Source organism: Chenopodium album, chromosome 3, assembly GCF_948465745.1.
Source record: "Chenopodium album chromosome 3, dcCheAlbu1.1, whole genome shotgun sequence".
Lineage (NCBI taxonomy): Eukaryota > Viridiplantae > Streptophyta > Magnoliopsida > Caryophyllales > Amaranthaceae > Chenopodium > Chenopodium album.
This window is the reverse complement of record NC_137836.1, coordinates 84,272,192-84,291,402: the sequence shown is the minus strand read 5'-3', so window position 1 is coordinate 84,291,402 and position 19,211 is coordinate 84,272,192. Positions and strand designations below refer to the sequence as shown.

General features: G+C 35.0%; 1 protein-coding gene across 1 annotated transcript; it reads left to right on the top strand.

Moving 5' to 3' along the window:
- Positions 1-16,523: 16,523 nt before the first annotated feature.
- Positions 16,524-18,362, top strand: LOC145625549 (uncharacterized). The gene has a single exon (XM_081678558.1). It carries the CDS (start codon positions 16,524-16,526, stop codon positions 18,360-18,362), a length of 1,839 nt encoding a protein of 612 aa, XP_081534684.1.
- Positions 18,363-19,211: the final 849 nt, after the last annotated feature.

The window sequence follows — 19,211 nt, the reverse complement described above, 5'->3', positions numbered from 1 at the left end:
TTTTTCTATTGTTTCTACCATGTGCAGGAGGTCATTTGGATTAGGTTTGTGCTAAATAAGATTTATTATTGTTAATTAACTTTTTGTAATGAATTTATATACTATGTAGTATGTAAGAAACAATAAGTATCTAAGTAAACTTCGGAGTTTAGATTAGATAATCAAATACAACAAGTTTTGCTAGAATACATGTAGAACTAATAGAAGCGGCTTATACATCTAACCCAAAAACTTTACAATGATATATTGATATGTATTTTAATTTTACAAAGTACTCCGTATTTTTTATAAAGTGTTGTCCTTTACAAAATTTTGTTATGTGGACACTTCTACGTCTTTACCTTGATTATAACATGTCGTGATATGGTGTCACTTTATTTTAGCTAGTTACTCCGATCCGTATTTAACATGTTAATAACTAGCTTTTGATCAAAAATAAAAATAAAATTATCAACCCTCATACTCAAGGTCAACATCTCTTTAAATACTTGTAAAGTAGACCTATTATAAGATTTATCATTTCCAACTTTTTTTTAATACCTTTTTCTTTTCAATTATCTCCACAGTACAATTAATTTGTAATATTGTAACTGAGCTTGCTTCTTGTTATTTATTTATTTATTTTTAAAAAATTTAATATAGATATAACAAGATTATCCATTTTAACTTTGTAAGAGTATGATTTTGTAATCAACATCCTTTTATCAACAAAAACTCATGCCTTTTCAGGCCCAAATTTACTCTTATTTAAGCTACCAGCTTCTAAAAATGTACATCTAATTTAATAATTTATGCATAGATTACAATGCATCTCTATTTTATTTTATTTATATTACTTTTTTAAAAAAAAACAAAATTATCTTTTTGTAAAGGAACAAAATCAGATAACTATATTTCCTCAAAAAAAAATAATCCATGTTATCTTTAATTGGAAGAAGCTAGAAAATTGAACTATTAATGTGGTTGTTGAGGACTGAGGAGAATGAAATGTTAAGCGTGGAAAATATATATTGTGTATTTGTGTTGTAATAGAGTGTAACTGTGTAAGTGTGTAACACACTATCTACTATTCATCTATTTGGCTCTTGTTACTCTTTAGTTAGTTAGAAGCAAAATTTATTTTTTCCAAAGCGCTTGTGGTCAAGTACGTGACATCGCTTCCCCACTTTATCTAGGGGAGACCATGTATCAAATCATGGGGAAAACATTGTGGTAAGAATCGATAAGGATCCTAACCCTAAGATATATAGGACAACCCGTCCAACTTACATGTATCGGTTGGGAAAAAAAAAAAAAACTAAACTTTGTTATAAATGAAGAATTGACAGCTATAAATCAAAAAAATGTTATGCATGTGCATAACTACTCTTAAAAAATCTTTGTAGTATGTACTTTTACAACGATTTGACATAAAGTAGAGAGGAAAAATGTCTAATCGTTGCAAATAATATGTAACGGAGGTAGTAGTTTAAATTTGTGATTCAGACACTTGAAATAAGAAGGAAAAGAGATAACTCGGGTACATAAAAGGATCCCAATATCAAGTACTTCGGCTTGATAAGATTCAAATCACAAGCTTATACGGCTTAAGCTAAAGGCAAACTTAAACGCCCCATGTATCGGCTACATACATTAGTCTATTAATCGCAAAGAATAAGAGCCATTTCTTCTTATAACATAACCAACCTCTTATGCATTAATTTCTACATTAAGTGCTGGCAAAATGCATTGAGTAATAAATTAATAATACAGAAAACAGTACACCATATATGATAAGCGTTGTGGATTTGTGGTGTTAGCGTGATTCACTGTAAACTCTTTTTTCAACAGATTTAGTGTCCACTTGTCCGAATTAGAGTGGTTAACTATCAGACAAATTTCAACGCTTTGGTTGTCAAGCTAAATTTGCGCAACCTTCGATCTTTAATTTAATCTAATTTCCTCACAAATTCGATCACAACTTCACATTATTAAACAAATATAGTCAAATAGCCAATTATGATAAGACACATTTTGTTAGAATATATATATATATATATATATATATATATATATATATATATATATATATATATATATATATATATATATATATATATATATATATATATATATTTTGTATTTAAAATTAGGGTAATGTTATATGTAGCTCTAAAAGCTATATATAAGCATTAAATATACTCTTGGAAATTGTATAAAATTCAAAAACACGCGCAAATCAGTGTTTATATTTTGATGATTTCTTAACTTCTTACAATTTTTAAGTGTAAATTTAATGCTTATATATAGTTCTAATGACTAGGTATAACATTTTCCTTAAAATTAAAATTATTCGAGGTCTTAAGAAATGTTCTTGGACTTTGTGGCCTTTTATAAACCAATTTATACATATGCCATTTTGCAATAGTTGAATTTTGTGGAAAGTTTTTTGTTAAAAAAAAAAGTGCAAGGTAAAACACACTTATGAAGTCATGATAGGAATATGATCCAGAATTAAAAGCAATTTCCACATTTGGCTAGTTATCAAAATAAGTTTGGAATGAGCATATACAAGTTTATCTAGATAAACGAATTTTTGTTAATCAGGTGGCATTTCTGTAAATATATTGAAACAACGTGGTTATTTATTCAATATTTTTGATAATCTGTCCAATTACTATTTGCAACTTGCTTTTACTATTTGGTAAGAAAATTACACATGTACCTCTCAATTAGTACATAAAAAGACGCATGTAACCCTCCACTGGTACTTGAAAACAGTACACAATATGATAAGCGTTGTGGATTTGTGGTGTTAGCGTGATTCACTATAATAAACTCTTTTTTCTACAGATTCAGTGTCCACTTGTCCGAATAAGAGTGGTTAAAAATCAGACAAATTTCAACGGTTTGGTTGTCAAGCCAAATTTGCGCAAGGTTCGATCTTTAATTTCTCTTTCTTTTTTTTTTTTTTTTTTTTTTTTTTTTTTTTTGAAACAGTCTTTAATTAATCTAATTTCCTCACAAATGCACATTATTAAAGAAATACAGCCAATTATGATAGGACACATATTGTTTTGTACATTTTTTTTTTAAATCAAAATTATACGACGTATTATAAAGTGTTATTTGACAACGAATTTATACATACATGTGCCATTTTGCAATATTGAATTTTATGAAGGTAAAATATAATTTGTTACTTTTACATAGGCCTTGTTTGGCAAATGGCTGTTGACGGTTGACTGTTGGCAGGTTCACTTGACTTGTTTGACCAGCTGGAATGTTTGGCTGTTTATAATGGCTTTTGAAATTTGTTGTTTAAGCTGGCTGTTTATAAAAGTGTTTGGTAAATTAATTGTTGGTTGTTTATTAGATAATTTGTGGGCTAACAAACCAAAAGCCAACAAAAAAGCTACTCAAAGTAGCTTTTTCATTTTGGCTTAAAAGCCAGCTTTTTCGCTGACTAAAAAGTCAATTACCAAACACATTTTTTGGTTGTTTGACCACATAAAATAGCCAAAAGCTAACCAAAAAGCCATTAAAAAGCCAATTACCAAACATGGCCATAATGGATAAAACTTCTAAATTGTAAATAATCTTGTAAAGTTGTAATATAGCCGACATATTTCTAATCTTATCTATGGGCTTATCCAGAATTCATTCTATGGCAGCAGATACGGAGTATTTTGTAGTACTTACTCCGTATTGTATTACTTTACTATTAAATAAAACTAGGTTAGTTCCCGTGCCATGCACGGTAATCTTCAATAATTATTATTAAACTATCATTATGATTAGTTTTTATAAACAAAAAAAATTCTAAAAATATATTTGACAAATTTGAGGAAAGTGAAGGATTACGAAAGATATGTTAGACATTAACTGAGGTAGAAAATGTGCAAAATTATGTTAAGAATGTGTTTTTATAGCTATATAAATATTTGTGTTAAAGATATGTCAAACCGTTTTTATTTTAAGTTATTATATTGTGTAAGGTTAGGGAATTTTGTAAATAAGATTTGTTTCTTTAATTGAAACTTATTTAAAAAAAAAAAAAAAACTAAAGGACACACCAGAAAATGATACGTGGCATTGCTGGTGTGTCTTTTAGTATATAGTTATTGATTGATTGATAGCATTACATATTTTAGAGTACGAGTACTTTATTTGATATTTTGATAAATTAATGGAGTTTTTATTATAAGTCCGAGATCCAATTTATAGCTTTAAGATTAAGTTTAGTATTTTCGAATATTGATAGAGTCAACAATAAGTCGTTTAAGTTTCAAGCATTTAAAATAATGTGTAAAAGTCGGCAAAATTTAGGACGATTTTGTTACAAGTCACAAGATTTCATTCATCTTATAAGTATATGTACTACAGAGTACTTTGTAGCTAGTCCTTTGTCCCATTAAAGATTGCCTCATAAATAATGTGGAGTTCTTGTTTATTTTTTTCCAAAAGTTTTATGTATAGCTCTTTTCTTTAAAAAAATAACGAGACAAAAATTAATGAGATGATTATTATATATTGCGGCAATCTAACTTAGTGGAAGGAGGGTGTAATTTGTTAATTACGAGTATCTTATTTGGTTTCAAAGATTTGTTTTCACTTTTAATTTCAGTGTGATTTTAGTCACAACTAATTTCTTAAAATTGAGTAAAAATTGCAACATAAATGTAGCTATATATATATTACCTTCATACATAAAAGGTCATAAACCAATTGAAACTTATTTACCATCTAAGCCCAATTAATACTACGTACATATTAATTTTTACTCCGTATTATTTAGAACTATTTCATACGTATACATAAGAAATTAAGTCTCATAACTCTCATTAGTCACTATTCTTAATTATAGTTAGTTATGCATCATGTGATTGTTGTAATCTAGTGCTAATAATAATGATGATAATTCATTTAATTGGTTATGAATATATCACAAAAGTAATGACCCAAAGGTGGACTTGTCATTCATCCACTAATTAACAATTATGCCCGACCACCAGCCAATCATTATTTATCTATTGCTGGACATGCTCAAGTAATCTCCTAATTAATTATTAAAATTTAATTAGCATCTTTCATTAGATTTTGACTTTAGATGTAGTAGGTTGTTTCTCATCATTATGCAGTTCAACTAATTAAAATACTCTCTTCGTTTCTTGATGTACTACTAACTTACTGTGAATAACATGGATCCATTGTTAACGTCTCCTACTTGAGGCAAAAACTAAATTGTTTTATAAAACGCAAAAGTTAGCTCCTTATTGAATCTAGTCCATTTTTCTAAATCAACTATTCAACTTTTGTTAAGTTGCGTTTGCTTGGGTTGAATAAGCTTGAGTCCCTCGAGTCTTGTGCGAAATGTAATCAAATCCATAAGTAAGGTTTAATTATGTAGCATTAATCTATCCTAAACCAATCTAAACCCCTAATATGTAAATCCTAATACGAGTAGAATTATATATACTCCAATTAAAGACCCTTTTGTGGTAGTGTTTTTAAAATATTGTAAGGGTCTGTTCACATTTACTGAACTGAGCTGAACTGAACTGAACTGAGCTGAACTGAACTGAACTAAACTGATTGGAGCTGAACTGAACTAAACTCAATATTTTATGAGAGAAGAAAATTAGGAGCTGAATTGATTGGAGCTGAACTGAACTAAAATTAAGTAAATGTGAACAGGCCCTAACTTCAAAATAAACTCTAGATTTTCCATGTTTTAAACAATAACAATCAGAAGAATCAAACATATGTATTAATGGTATCTATTTATTTGAACCATCAAACATCATATCATGCAATTTAGATTATTGAATTGATGCTTGGATTCCAAATTTTGTAAGTAACTAAATTGATCATATATACAATACAGCAATAAGTCAATCAATAAGTAACTAAATTGAGGGGGCACGAATAGATCACAACACCAACACTTCGTCTGAAGGCAATTTGACAAAAGTGAAGGTATACACCAATAAGGCAATAACACCATGACATTTTATACCAAATTAAAGTAATGACGAAGGTGAAGTTCATACTTATTAGTTATTATTGGATACACGGAAGTCATTCAACAATGATGATTCTATTATACTACCTCCGTTACAGGTTATGTGCAACGATTTGACATAAAGCAGAGAGGGAAAATGTCTAATCGTTGCACATAATCTGTAACGGAGGTAGTATTTACTCTGAGTTAGCAAGTGTAGAGTTAGATTAGACAATATATTAAGCAGAAGCAATAGTAACACAAGAATATATATACCATGGTCCATGGTTGACAAAATTGTCAAGTATTTTTAACATTTTTTTTTATTAAGAATTAATAGTTATATGAATGACAGACTATCCTAAAATTCGAAATCTAATAGAGAAAGGTTAGCTTACTGCTCTGATTATACATGAACTAACGTGTTAAACGATTACCACTTTTTTTTTTTTTTTTTTGAAAGTAAAATACAATGGGGAGCTTAGGTACGTCTTCTCACAAGACCGTGACCTAAACTATCTAGGAGCAAAAAATAAGAAAATTTACTATCCAAAAAAGGATCTATATCCTTATGAGTCGGAGTAGAGTAGCCAAGAGAGGCAACATAGTCTGCTGCCCGGTTGCCTTCCCGATAGATATGTCTTGCCTGAAAATTCATAAAAGAATCCAAAATAGCCTTGACATCCGCCATAAGAAGCTGGAGTTTCCAAGGGCAGCTGAAATGACCCTGCAAAATATTAATAACAATAAGATTATCTCCTTCAATAAAAATATTAGAAATATGAAATTCCTTAGCAAGAAGGAGGCCATTTCGAAGTGCAATGGCTTCGGCAAGGAAGGCCGGACAAGAACCTAAATTATAAGTTCGACTAGTAATATGATTTCCTAAGTGATCCCGAATGACCACACCTGCAGTAGCAGAATTCTGGTAGGAAGAACCATCAAAATTAAGTTTACAAAAACCGACAGAAGGTGGAGACCATGAGACAATAGGTGGAGTGGGAGGAGGAGGAGGCGGCGGAGGTGACACATTCGGTAAGTGAATTGTGTCAAGAAGGGAGCGAGATTCCCATTCTTTAAATATTGAATTGTGACTACTTATTACAATCACAGCAAAGTACAAATAATATGAATAGTACTCTAGAATTGTGATGTTGATCTGTTTTTCATTACTTTTTTTTTTTTTTTGACACAGGGAATTTTCATTACCACGAATTGAAAACAATAAAAAGATAAACATATTTATAGATGAGGGAGATATAATATATGAAAACATTATTGTTCCTCAATCATTTTAAATTAGTAAAAATAAATAATAATAATAATAATAATAATCAATTAAACAATCAATTTTAAGTTCTTGAAGACGGTTCGGTATTAAACTATTAATATTAGTAAACTAAAACTAAAACTAATTAAGGACCTGTACCGATTGACTGAACTGAACTGAACTAAACTAAATTGAACACTAAATATTTTATGAGAGAAGGAAATTAAGATAAAAACTGAACTGAACTTATTGGAACTAAATTGAAAATAAGCTAAAGAGAACGGCCCTAAGTAGATAAAGATAAGAAGACCTTGTAACCTACTCTGTAAGTCTTTTTTATTTTGTACAAAATGTTGTTAGTTTGTTACCCTTTGGATCTTGAGTGATGTCATGCAAATAATGCAATGTTGTCTCTATTTTTATAATTTTGTACTGCTAAAGGTTAATTTTTTTTTTTTTTTTAAAAAAAAAAAAAAAAGTCCCATGTGCCATGTCAAGTTTAATCAAATCAACAAGTATAAGGGGTTGTTTGTTTGACATTAAAAAACATGGGAAGTCAGACTTCCTAGGAATTGCAATTTTAGTGTGTTGTTTGGTTGACAATAATTTGGTGAAATGGGGGAAGTGGAACTTGTTAGGAATTTTGGGTTCCCACAAAATGTAGGAACTTACTTACCTAACCCTCCCTAGGTAAGTGGAAATTCCCATGAAAGTTACTTCCCTCATTGTTAACCAAACAATTTTATAAAATTCCCATGAATTTGATGGTAGGAATTTAATTCCCATAAATTTACAATTCATGGGAAGTTCTAATTCCCAAGTGAACCAAACAACACCTAAATCATGAAGTTATCAATGGAGATTAAAAAAAAAAAACAGTAATAATTGTTAGATTCTTACTTTCTTAGGAAGCTAAACTTTTTTTTTTTTTTTTTTTTTGGTTACAACAGCTAAACTCATGAACGAGTGGGGAAAGTAATTTTTTAAATATCCGATACGTGTTTGTAATTTTGTACTTCTCGTGCGTGCATTTTAATATGTTATGACATTTTTAATTTATGAATATGGACGAATGGTATAGATTATGAGTTTTAATTTGACCAACTTTCCTTTTGAACCTTTATTTTTTATTTTTAAAAAAAACTTGAAATTAGTCTTTCTGTGATGGCATAATGCATGCTTAATCGGGTTAAGTTTTAGGTTGGTTCAATTAAGTCGAATTTGATCAATTCTTGAGTTATTTCAAATTTATATCAAGTCTTCTTCAAATTATTTTATGTTTAAATTGAATCATTATCAATTTGTGTCAAGATTGTTGGTTCGACAGTATTCTATTATATACTTGCATGTAATATGTTAAAATGGAATTTGTGTGCTTTGTAGATTTGTAACTTCTTAGTATTTGGAATTTTCCTTTTTACCTAAATTAAGGTGATTTGGTTAATTTATATAAGGTCTGATATGGTCAAATTTGAATCTTCAATTGTGTTATGCTCTAATTTATTTGAAATATACTTCTAGATTATTAACTCAACTTTAACCTTATTATAATATTACACTTTTGTATGTATTATAAAAAAAGTAATCAGTTTATTATACAAGTAACCTACTATTCCATATATTGAGTAATCAACAAAAAATCAAGTTATACCTATTAAGAAGTAAAAGGAATACTACATAATAAAATATGGTACTAAACGTCTTAAAAAAAAAAAAAGTACTACCTCCAGTCCAAATTACTCGCAATTTTGGGGTATTATTTGTGAGATATAAAATATTCCAAAGTTGCGAGTAATTTGAACCGAAGGTAGTAAAACAAATCAATAATAAGACCTCACACAAAAATAATGAGGGATTAGGGATAAAAAATTATACGGAGTAGCCATACAGTATGAAGTATGGAGCAATAAATAAATACGAGTCTCTTAGGCATTTCCCTCATTAGGCGGGGGGTCTATCGCTTTTCCTTTTTTCTTACCTTCAAAAAAAAATACGAGTATTAGATTTACCGTATGAAAAACTCTTTATACCCTTTATCAAAAAAAAAAAAAAAAAAAAAAAAAAAAAAAAACTCTTTATACCCTTTTTTTTTTTTTTTTTTTTTTTTAATTACCACGAGTACTAAAAAAAATACCCCATATGTACTCGGTACTTCGGTAGGATATATTGTGTATTTTTCCCAGAAACCCAATTTTACTGATTCACTCTGATTAACTCCGCGCTAAGGGTTTAAAATTTCAGACTCTTCCGAAAATTAGGATGGAAGAAGAACCTCCTCAGTCCTCATCAATGTCAACTCCACAGGTTTATAATCTTCTCATCTCTCTAATTATATTTTTTATTTTTTTCATTAATTTGCATATTTATTCTGTATTTTGTTTTAAAATTTGATACTTTTACAATTATATTACTCGTACCCTGTAATTCATTATTATACACGAATTATGTTTTTTTTGGGAGGAAATAGGGGTTAATTATTGAATTATTTTCTAGTTTGGGCTTGAAATTTTCCAAAATAGGGGCTTGATTTTTTATTTAATTTTTTTGGTTATTGGGTAATTTTGATATTTGGGTTTATTTTGGTGTAAATTGTAAAGAATTTATGGGTTGATAATGGTTTCAGACATTGCAATTGAAGTATGACTTGATTATTGACAAGTATCTGGACTTAATTGCGGATTTACGTGATGAAGCGAGGGACAAGGATAAATTTTGCCATGGACGTCCTGTGTTGCCTTTGGAAAGTGATGCAAATCCTCCCTATATTAATGTTTACTTGCAAGAAAATGGTACCAACAAGGGTTTCGTCAAGATAAGAAGGTATGATCTCCGTCTTATCAACTACGAAGATCCTTTTGGCAATTTGTTGAATGTTGATGATTTTCAAATATATGATGTTGAGTCAAGACTTGTAAAGTTTGGTATTGAGGGATTAATGCTGGGATTACCCGCGTTTATAAATGCTGTTAATTATCTACCAAATGTTTGTAAAGAACATAATGTTGTTGATGTCAAGTGTGATAGCAAGAACCTCACTGACTCGAAACAGAATTCTGATGTGAGAACTTCATTAGCAGTGTTGTGTCTTGTACTTTGTGAGGCTACAAAACTTGATCTGTTTTCTTGTATGTTAGCTAATGCTTTCAAGTCTGGGTTTCAAGTGCCTTTGTCTTCATGGTTATTGGAACGTATTAATGATTGGAAATTCTTTTCATTCACTTTGACTGATGACAACGAACATGATCCCACTCACTGTAACTTTTACTTACCCTATGAAAATAATGATTGGCATGATGGAAGACGTGTGATTGGAGTTACCTGTCAAGATGTCGCACAATTTCTGGGTATTATATGGGGAGCTCCACCTAGGGATGTCAATGGGGCGGGGCGGGGCGGATGTTGGCCTTCCCATCCCCATCCCCACCTAATATTTTCATCCCCATCCCCATCCCCATCCCCACGGCGGGTCCAATTTTCATCCCCATCCCCGCCCCACCGGGTACAACTCCAAAACCATCCCCGCCCCACCCCCCACTTGGATATCCATCCCCACCTTATCCCCACCAAAGACCCGCCTAATCCCCACCCAAGATCCACCTAATCTCCGTATCTCAAATAAAAAATCTTACATAATTAATACGAATTATAAAATAAAACATTCTACACACATTTTTGTGTTATAATATAAGTGTCATACAAAGTAGATTAATATTGTACTAGTATTTCAAGTAATTATTTATAATAGTATAAAAGTATGTAATTTTGCTTTAAAAGATATATAGTTGTGGGTATGAGGTGGGGATGGGGCGGGTATGAAGTGGGGCGGGTGGGGCGGGGCGGGGATGGGGCGGGTACAACTTAAAATCCACCCCCGCCCCATCACCCATGGCGGGTATGGTTTTTATCCCCATCCCCGCCCCACCACCCGCCAAACCGAGACCCATCCCCGCCCCACTGGGGCGGGGATGGGGCGGGTCTCCTACTTGACCCGCCCCACTGACATCCCTAGCTCCACCCCTTCCTCAACCGATCAAGGAAGAGTATCTCTCTGGCAAAACCCTATTTGAAGTATTCTCTGTAAGTGTGTATATTGATGGTGGGCGATCTGGCAATGTCTTTGGTAGCATTAAAGTTTACAACCACAATGGTGGTTTTTCTATCTATAAGCGAGATTCTAATGATTGTGAGTTTATTGAGTCACATGGTACACTGTCTTTACAAGGCCCAAATGACAGAATTTTCATCCAAAATAAGCTTCATATCGAGGTTGATCTCACAGAAGCGGGCAAAAATGAAGAAATCAGCAAAGGCGAAATTTCGTGGACTGACCATTTACGTGAGGACTATTATAATTCACGTATTACCGGTATGGTTAGAGGTAAAAACGGCTATGCGATAGTATATTTTAGTGTATGTTCTAAAGCAGTACAAGCACTGGTTGAGGTAACCCTTTTGATCAAAGGTGGTCATGGTCATGGTCATGCTAGTGATGATGTATGTGTTTGTGGGAGACTTTATGTCCTATATAGTGATTTTTCATATGCTGCTGATTTTCATGAAAAATACTATCAGATAAGACTCTTTGATAAACCTGTGAACAAAGAGCAATCTGCACTTCCATGTTTATTGGAGACAGGGGGGATGTGCAATCGAGTCAAGCTCCAAGAAGCCATTAATTTGTCCAGATCACGGGTGACTGTTCCCGTAGATTCCTCACTAATAATTAAGGCAGAATTGAAAACGTGTGGGGGTAAGCCCATTGTGACCGGCTCCATGGAGTGGATTCCAAAAGAGTTGGGTGAGTTTGAGGGTATTATGGAAGGACATCCTAATGATTCTCATTTGCTCCGTGTGAAGGTGAAATGGATTGAGCGTTAGCTTTATCCGTGGATTAGCTGTGGAGAACCATTGTTTTGCTTAGAGTGCTAACCTTATGAATTTTATGATAGTTTATGGAATACATAACATACCATTCCTTAGAATGTGTGTGTGTGTGTGTTTGTTTTGTGGTATGAGATATTGTCCCTAGTGCTTATTTTGGCTGAGCATCTGTTTAGAAATTGTAACTAGGGTGATGTTAGTACTCCGTAAGGTTTATGTGATGCAATGTTTTGTAGTAAACTCATCAGCTGAATGTTTATGGTGCCGAATATATTTACATTTTTGTAATTTTATGCACCCAAATATATTTACATTGTCTTTTTTTATTTTATTATTAATATTGGTATATCAGCAGCAGCATAGCTGCATAGTTCTTAAAATTCTCCACCAAACACAGAGAACCCAGCACACCTACCTCTTTAGTCTTTACATTGCTACTGTTTTGTAACCCAAATCCAATCAAAAGAGTATCAAACAATAGAAAACATACAGAGTTAATTTGAAGCCTTTTTTTTTAAAAAAAAAGGAAAATGTTATTCATAGCCCTTAGGGCTACATATAAGCATTAAATTTACACTTGAAAATCGTAAAAAGTTAAGCAATCATCAAAATATAAACACTAATAACACTGATTTACGCGTGTTTTTGTCACGAATTCCTAATTTTATACAATTTCCAAGAGTATAATTAATGCTTATATATAGCCCTTAGGGCTACATATAACATTACCCAAAAAAAAATATTTTTAATAGTGGTACGTACATTTAATGAATAAAAAAAAAAAAAGTGTATCATTATGTTTGTAGTGATACTTTTGCCATCAAATTTTGCACCACCGCTTTTTCTCATGTTTTCATTATTTATAAAAATGTCATCCTATTTTTCAAAAAAAATATCATCCTATTTGTTTCATTGGCACTTAGGCCATATGTGCCAATACCTCCCCCGTTTTCCTCTCAAAAAAAGATGGTTTGACCAAATTTGAATAAATGTTTTATTTTTGTGGCCAATCAAATACAGAGCACTTTGCATTGTATCGTTTTATACGTGGATCCTAACACATTGTTTAGTCAGGCTTTAAGAAATCTCACCATTCAAAAACAAGAGTTCAATTTTGATGATATTTTTGAACAATTAAGCTTTTAAAGAACCAACTATAACGATAAGTTCCAACACATTTTTCTCTCTTTCATCCTTAACGTTGCTTCTCACTTCCAACACATCTCATCTGGCCACTCAACACCACCACCACCACCCACCGCCGCCTGATTAAGGTACATCTTTATTCTTTCCCTTTTATTTATTCAGTAATTCTACAATTTAGTCCTCGTACTTTCTCAACCAATTAATTGCAGCTATGTGATTATAATTTAACGTTTAATTATATTGTAGTTGTCGGAAAACCTAGTATGGCATCGGCAGCAGGAAAATCGAAATTAAAAAAATCTGGGATTAATACAAAAGCGTCTTTTTTTCCGCCATTAAAGAGGCAAAGCCTTCCCATGAATCATATTCTGACACATCCTCTGGTTGAAGTATTTAAAATTCGCATTGATAAGTTTGAAAGACGAGGAGAATTATACGGTAGCGTCGAAGTGGTTGACTTAGAGGAACCCCTTGTCCTATTCCACCGTGATCGGGGTAATGCGGAACCTATTGTTGCTAATTGTTTCTTACCTTTAACCGGACCCCCTCGCTTTCGGCAACCTTTGAAGGTCCTAATGGGTGCTCGATCACCATATACTATGCCATATTTCAACACGCCGTGCAAGCTTTTGTTCACATCGATGTTAATGCCGTGCCTATTGTGGTTGAATACAATCTTCGAGGAACAATATCCGGCTCTTATGCTCATTTTGAGCAGGGCAATGGCAATGATTCCGACATCCGTGATTACTGTAAAACGACGCTGATGAAAACTAAAGATTTTGAATCAGTAAAAGCTCAACGTTGGGCTTTGATTCCACTCTCAAGAAACATAATTGCCGTGCCTGCATACACGTCATTCATAATTGAAGCTCATTTGTGGGATACTTGCTCTAATCTTATCGTTGCTAAAGGGAAACTGGAATTTACGCCCGATCATGGTAGTCATGGAGTTGATTATATTAAGGGAGATGCTGACATTGCTATTCGGGTCATGGTTGATTGGGAATATGGATCAATTATCCCAAAAGAAACCGCTTCCGTAGCATATTACACATAAAATTTAAGTCTTATTTTACTCTCTTTATATGTTTCATACTTGTAGTACTTCCTATTTAATCTGCTGTCAATTTGTTAGTGCTTTCACTTTTGTTTCCTTGTTGCATGTTTACCTAATTTTGCTCCCTGTTAAAACAATATTATGTGCTTAGTTAGCGTGCTTTCAATCGTTTATCATTGATGATGTTTTCTAATTATTGTATACAATGAGTTAATGACAGTTGTGATGTACACCATCGATCCATACTAAGCGACTACCTATCTAATTGTTAATATGTTATTGTACGTGCACTACAATCATGAACAACATCAAATTTTAGAAGAGAAAAAAATCTCCTAATAATCAGTATTGAAGGTAAAGGAGAGAAAATATAAAAATTATTAGCTTATTATAAAATGAAATTAGAAATATTTTAGCCGTGTAATTAACCACATGTGAAAGAGAGTAATAAATTAAATGAAGGGACTAAGTTTTTAACTAAGGGACTATGTTTTTTACTCACCTTTAGTAACTTTTGGTCGGAAATTGGATTATAGGTCCCAAACGGTGAAAAAAATGAGCTGAGGTCCCAAAAGGTGAAAAAATAAAAAACTTAGACCCCAATGTTATACTTAACTGCTATAACTTTAGTTTTGCCATGGATAGGGTTCTAATTTCTAATGGTTATTCAATTTTCCCTAATAAGTTTTCCAATTGTTTAGTTGTTTTGTCATGTACTCGTATATAATTTTATGAATATGATGTTTTTCGTCTTAAGGCAAAAGGGTCTTGGGGCTTTTTAGTTAAGTAAAAAAACCTCAAACACTATTATACACCCGATTTTTGTAAAAGCTTGTATACGATGTGTTCTATCACTTGATTCCATCCAACAAATTCTCATTTTGATTCTCATAAAGGTTTAATAAATATCCGATTGACCTTTTGAAAAAATTGTTATGCTTAGTGTGTGACTCGTTGGTTTTTATTAAAGTTGAAACTGTTTGGGCCTAGTCCATTGTCCTAAGCCCAGTGACCTGGAATTACGAAAACACCCCTCCATGATCCAGCCCATCATTAGTCAGAGCAAAGTACGGATTTACCCCTAATTTGTCCAATTAAGTACAACTTCTGCCACCTGAAAGTACATCTATAAATAGCTCTCCAATCATTGATGATGGTAACTTTTTCCTAATTCTCTAATTCTCTCTCTACTTTCTCTCTCTAAAGTACTCTTTCTCTCTCTACTTTCTCTCTCTAGAAAGTACATTCGTTGACTTAAGCATCGGAGGGGCTTTCCCGGGTCACACCCCCGGGGCAGTTAACCTTCTTTCTCTTTTGCAGACCTAGCTCTCGGACAGCAAGGCATAGCTGAGGGAAATTCGGACATTCATTGGACATAGCTCTAGGACATCTTGATTACCCTTATTACCCTAAGACTCCCAGGAGCATTCTGTTTCCAGAAACAGGTGGCGCCGTCTGTGGGGATAACTAACAAAAAGTCATGGTGAACACTAGGCGTCCCCGCAGCACTCATCAAGATGCTATTAGGCTAGCTCCAATTCTCTCGGTTAGGAACCCTCACGTAGTCGAGGAGATTGTACCTAGGGCTCGTAGTGAACCCGAGAGAGAAGTGAACAGCCCCCAGGTGGTCACTCGCCGAGACTTGGACCAGCTGGCAGCCCAAATCAACAGAAACTTGGAGGAAAGCCTCAGGGCACTTATCAACCAAGGGGTGGGGCAAGGCAGGCAGGGGAGCGCTCCACAACCTAATCCTCCGCCTCACGTGTCCCATCTCCATCAAGCCTTCTCTCGGACTCAGCATCAAACATCTCGCCGTTCTCAGCCCAATCAGTCCCATGACCCCCAACGGGAGACAAGGCAGCCAAGCAGGCCAAGAGATGCTAGAGAGATCATCAATGACCAAAGGCTGAAGGATGACACTCTAGATGCCCGAGAGATAATCAACTCCAAGAGGGAGAACTCCAAGGAAGATAACAACCCCCCAGAGAGGTCGAACTAGAGTTCACTCTCGGCATGGGTCAACAAGGTACCGAGATAGCATAATTCACTCAGCTACCTCCAGACCAAGAAGAGGAACCGATCAGCCCGCTCGTTCAGTAAGCAAAAGCCCCGAGCGTCCTTCCTCCCCCAGGCCACGGAGGCTTGGGATTGTCAAGAACATCACCCCCTTCAGCCAGGAGATAATGAATACCCCTATTCCTCCTAAGGTCAAGATCCCTACATTGGACCCTTATGATGGAAAGACGGACCCAACGGACCATCTGAACGCTTACAAAGCACAGATGGGAGTCCAAACCGGGTGTGAGGCCTCATGGTGTAGGTTCTTCCCTACTACCCTCAAGGGCATAGCTCAGACATGGTTTAACAACCTTACCCCCGGGAGCATAAGAACATTTGACATGTTAGCCACTCAGTTCAAAAAGCACTTCATCGCTAGGAGTAGGCAAACAAAGACTAGCGTTCATTTGATGACGGTGAAGCAAGGGGAGAATGAAAGTCTTAAGGACTACATCAAGAGGTTCAACACCGAGTCTCAGCTCATCCCCGACCTCCAAGATAATGTTGCTTTCACAGCCCTTCTCTTCGGGCTCAAGTCTAACAAGCTGAAGTTTGAACTTGTCCATGACAAGGTGAGCACCTTCTCTGAAGCCATGGAAAGAGCTGAAAGGATCATTGAAGCTAGTGAGGTGTGCAAGGCGCCCGTAGCAAACAACAAGGGGAAGAGGAGGCAAGAAGACAACTACCATGACAACAGGAATAGAAGGCCGAGGAGGGCTGAGAGTGATGACGAAGGACCCAAGTACAATGCTGATAGGCGTGAGATCTATTTGGACATAAAGCACAAGGCTATTCTTCCTAAGCCTAACCCCATGAATACGTCGATAGAGCAGAGGAACAAGAAGCTGTGGTGTGAATACCACAAGGAGTGTGGTCATACCACCCGGAGCTGCAGAGAGCTCAAGAGAGCCCTTGACAAGCTAGCTGAAGAAGTAAAGCTTAATAGATATCTCAAGTACCCCCCGAATGATAAGCAAAGCGGGGCTGCCAAGGAAGTGCAAGAGGCCCACAGCTCAGCTGACACTAATATCAGCATCAATGTCATAGCCGGAGGGTTTGCCTCCGGGGGTTTGTCTAACAGGGCACGCAAAAGTCACTTGCGATCGCTCGAAGAGCCCATCTATGATATCGGCACTCCCTCATCTACCTCGAAGGACCCCCTCATGGTATTCGGGGATGACAAAGGAAAGAAGATTCAAAGGCCTCATGATGACCCCTTAGTGATTCATATGAAGGTGGCCAATGCTAAGGTGAAGAAGATCTTAGTAGATAGTGGAAGTTCAGCAGATATCATCACATGGAAATGCATCGAGCAAATGCATTTTGGAAAAGGTGACCTTACACCCCTGGAAAAACCCTTAGTGGGATTTGGGGGGCATCATGTGTACCCCTTAGGAACAATCAAGCTTCCTGTCCGTTTGGGGGAAAAAGAGAAGGGGAGAAGTTTGATTCACACGTTCTTAGTTGTGGATACCCCTCTGTCATACAACATGATTCTTGGCCGACCCCTTCTCAATAGGGTTAAGGCTGTCATCTCAACCTATCACTTACTCCTCCAATTCGAGACCGATGAAGGATGGGTAGGCAAGATATTTGGAGATCAGTTTGAGGGAAGAAAATGCTATGTAGATAGCTTGAAGTCACCTGAGAGTTCCGTCAATCAGGAAGACAAGGGGGCCAAGAGGAAAGCGATGGATATTGATGAACCTCAGCACCCGATCATGAGCATCTACATGGCCGAGAGCCCAAAGCAGTATGGTAGGCCTAAGCCTATTGAAGAGGATGAGAGCATACCCTTAGGGGATGACCCCGCTCGGACCATGAGGGTGGGAAAGAACCTGGACCCCCAGCTCAAGAAAGAAATCATTCAAGTACTTGGAGAGTACAAAGACATCTTCGCTTTTACAGCAAATGGAATGCCGGGCATAGATCCCGAGGTGATAACTCACGAGCTGAACATCTAGGAGGGCTACAAGCCCGTCAAGCAATGATGCCCTAGGGGCAATAAGAGCCGATGCTAGGATATCAACTTCAATATAGCGCATCATTGCAATGACTTTCATCTTTTTAATGAAAAACCCCCGGTTGGGATGTTTGCCCCATTTATTTTTACACTTGTTATTCATTGTTTACTTAGTTTATTTTTGAAACTTCTATATCGCTCATTAGCACATCCAACGTTCATTTAATAGCACCATATGCCGGGCATAAGGCATTTTTGGTTCGCTAACACTAAAGTTTGTTCCAATGTTTGGGGCAAGATGCTAGCCTATACTCAAACATTTGAGATAGAGTCTTGGCCAAAAGATCACTCATAACTTGGGGCTCGTTTAGCCCCCAGCCTAATTTAAAAGGTTGGAAAGGCCTAACTCTTATAACTTGGGGCTTATGTTAGCCCCAAAATCGTTTCACTTCGTTATAACAAGCAGGGATAGCCCAGCTCTCATATCACTCATAAATTGGGGCTCGTATAACCCCTAGTCCATTTACTTAGTTAAATTATAACTTGGGGCTCGTTTAGCCCCCGGATGTTCACACAAATCACGTACTTGCAAAAATAACATAAGGCTCGTTTAGCCCTCGTTCATACCAAAGTCACTTGGAAAGCCTAGGGGCTTCTTTTTAGCCCCTAGAGGTGGATGAGCAAGCAAAAAACAAGTGATAAACAATAAACAAGCTGGAGTAAGAACCCATGAAATCTACATCAATAAGAAAAGCCATAGTAAAAGTCGAATATGAAAATATACAAGCCGAGCTAGAGATTCAAAGTTCCAACAAAAATATCACAAGTCTCATGAAAAAGAAAAGTCCTA

Excerpts from the sequence above, each read along its gene's own strand:
- LOC145625549 (XM_081678558.1), top strand. The coding sequence starts at position 16,524 with ATGAATACCCCTATTCCTCCTAAGGTCAAGATCCCTACATTGGACCCT.